At 49.1% G+C, this 3,073-nt stretch overlaps 1 protein-coding gene across 1 annotated transcript; it reads right to left on the bottom strand.

Moving 5' to 3' along the window:
- Positions 1-1,659: 1,659 nt before the first annotated feature.
- PHATRDRAFT_11423 (predicted protein) lies at positions 1,660-2,472 on the bottom strand (the record flags this gene model as incomplete). The annotated part of the gene is made up of 2 exons (XM_002178872.1): positions 1,660-1,960; positions 2,270-2,472. Coding segments are annotated over 2 exons (504 nt in total), but the record flags the coding sequence as incomplete, so codon positions are not given.
- Between the last annotated feature and the right edge of the window lie 601 nt (positions 2,473-3,073).

The following is a 3,073-nucleotide window of genomic DNA, read 5'->3' as shown; positions in this document are numbered from 1 at the left end:
CCTAACCCTAACCCTAACCCTAACCCTAACCCTAACCCTAACCCTAACCCTAACCCTAACCCTAACCCTAACCCTAACCCTAACCCTAACCCTAACCCTAACCCTAACCCTAACCCTAACCCTAACCCTAACCCTAACCCTAACCCTAACCCTAACCCTAACCCTAACCCTAACCCTAACCCTAACCCTAACCCTAACCCTAACCCTAACCCTAACCCTAACCCTAACCCTAACCCTAACCCTAACCCTAACCCTAACCCTAACCCTAACCCTAACCCTAACCCTAACCCTGATATCAGTAACAATTTTCAACGAAAAGAAAGAACAACGAAACAATGTAACGCAATTCAAAAGCAGCAACACGATCGTTAAAGCCTCCCGGGCCGCAGGAGCCGACACAAGCCTCCAGGCTCAGCTACCTTCCGTTTCAGGCCATAATTGCCACATATATCCGTGTTTGAGCAAATCCAGTGCTCCACTAGTGGAGATGGCTAGTTTTCTACATCATCCAATGTAACTCACCAATAGTTTGGCTAAATAAAAAGGAGTCATACACAATGACATAACTTTTCTAGCACGCTTATGGACAGCGGCCTTAGTAATATACACTATCCAGCATAGCTCACCAATAAATCCATTATGGTTTTGGTGTCATACCCAACGACAAATATCGACATTACCAGTCATATCCTATGACCTAACCATACACAATGGCTGTCTGTTGTAAGACACACTCAGTTGGGTGTGTATATAACCTAAACAACAGTCTACTTTCGCACCGTACACAACAGCAAGTTCTCGCCATTTAAGGCTAGTTCCGGCCATTCCAGCCACAGCGGCTCAATACCTGTGCGATCGTTTCGATCCGTACGGTTCCGCAACCATGGGGAAAACCCATGAATGCTGTATCAAACAAGCCACTTTCTCACCCGTTTCTCCCTACGAAAGCAAGAAACATCACCTACACATCCGTGTATGCAATGGGTCTGATAAACTGTGTAAATCTCACCGTAGTGGATACGTAGGTCCCTATTTACAGTACATTCCATACAGGACGTGATGATACGCAACACAAGGTTAAATTATAGGGACTGTGACATACTACCTATGTCACATCACCAGATCCACTACCACTGGATTTGCTCACAGCCTCTAATTATTTTTGTTAATTTGGCAATAGGGCACGCAAAATGGTCACAACTTAGGAAAGCACCCGCGACCGCTTCAATACTTAATAAACCTTGGATTTGGCCGTATTAGAGAACTTCCTCTAAATGGAAATATATCTACACTTTTACGTTTTTTTTAATCTCGAAGCGGTTCACGGTCAGAATGAAAGCCAATAAAGGGTAAACCCAACAATAGGCCAATGTAAGATGACGCCCGCCTTCCGATTTCGATCAAAACACGATTTTGGGAAAGAAGAACAAACAAAATCACAAATTACTATAAAGTCAAAAGAAGCGGTGCCCTGTCTCAATACCATAGTGCCTTGCTTTTTCCCTCACCCGCGCCCTATTGCATTCATTATTAAATGCAGCGATCATTGCCACAGAGAGAATTGCAGGTACACACTTCACAATCGGCTTTGAAATTAGTGATTTCGCCACCAATAAAGACAATCAAGTTGCAAACGTCATTGTTGATCGACGAAAAGTTATTGTTCTGCATCTCCACCGACTGTAAAAGATTGCGAACCACATACCCACCCGGTACTTCACCTGTGAGTTGGTTGTCGTTAAGTTCGTAAACTTGCAGGCGGTCATTCCCAAGTTCGGGGTAGGTACTTGGAATGGTCCCCCGAAACGAATTGTGGTTGAGGTATAATAATGTGAGCGCATTCATGGTGTTAACGCCGTTTGACCAGTCCGCTGGCAAGGTGCCCGTCATGTCGTTGTAGCCCAGATCCAAGAGATAGAGCCTCCGCAAGTTCATATTGACCGGAATGGAACCGGTGATGCTGTTGCGATACAAACTCAAGTAACCTAATCAGTACAAACGGCGCAAGAAAAATTCGTACAAAGACATGGTGTGAGTATCGATGGGAGTGTCCACGTGTTTAGAAAAGGCTAAGACGCGTCCAAGCAATTGCACAACGCATACTCCGATATACTTCAACTTACGCAAAGGCCGCACGTTGGCATCGCCTCCCCCTAAACTGGGCGAGCCCAGTCCCTTGGGAAAGGGTCCGGAAAATTCGTTGTCTCCCAAATAGAGCGATTCCAGGGCGCTCAGTTCGGAAAAGTTCTCCGAGAGTGTTCCGGTGAACGCGTTATCGTGCAAATAAAGGAACCGCAAATCCTTGAGGGTAAAAAGTCCTTCGGGGAGCGTCCCTTCAATGTCGTTCTCGGCGAGATCTAGCGTGACGAGATCTTCCAACACGGCCACTTCGGTAGGCAGAACGCCGTTGAGGTTCATCCGAGCCCAATTGATTTGGGTGATGCGCGAAATATTGGAATCCACCACGTCCATACAGGTCACTCCAGGCCAATCGCAGGCGGGGATAAAGGCGTAATTATTCGCGACACGTGACTCGCCGTCGTGCAGGGCAAAGTCCATGACGACCACTGCGTACCGCTCCAAAATTTCCACCTGCGGCACATTGTCATACGGCAGGAGGTCGTTGTTGAGCATCCAGTTGAGTGCCTGATTCTGAAAAGTAGAGGGGTCTTCCAGAATGGCGGTGGGTGTGACGGTGGCGAGGAGGGTGGGTAAATTCACCAGTGCCGCTGTGGGTGCGGAGGTGACGGGGGCCAGCGACGGGGCTAACGTGGGGGTCGCTAACGGAACGTCCGTCGCGGTCTCCTCCGGACCGGTGGCCGTGGGGGCCGCACCCGGACTCGCCACGGGGCTGCTCGTAATGCTCTCAGAAGGACTGGCGTTGCTCCCGTCAGCGCCGGACACGCCGCGGGATGGATCGTTGCCGGAATCGTCGTCTTTGAGTAGAATAACGCTGACCGGAATGGCGACGGCGATCAGAAAGAGCAGACAACAGGAGGCGATGAGCAATCTGCGGTACGGTCGAGGTTCGGCTTGGTACGGTCCTTCCGGGGCCGCGCGGTTCTTGTGTTTC

Source organism: Phaeodactylum tricornutum, chromosome 5, assembly GCF_000150955.2.
Source record: "Phaeodactylum tricornutum CCAP 1055/1 chromosome 5, whole genome shotgun sequence".
In the NCBI taxonomy this organism is placed as follows: Eukaryota; Bacillariophyta; class Bacillariophyceae; order Surirellales; family Neidiaceae; genus Phaeodactylum; species Phaeodactylum tricornutum.
The sequence above is the reverse complement of the archived record's forward strand: the minus strand, read 5'-3'. Positions and strand labels throughout refer to the sequence as shown.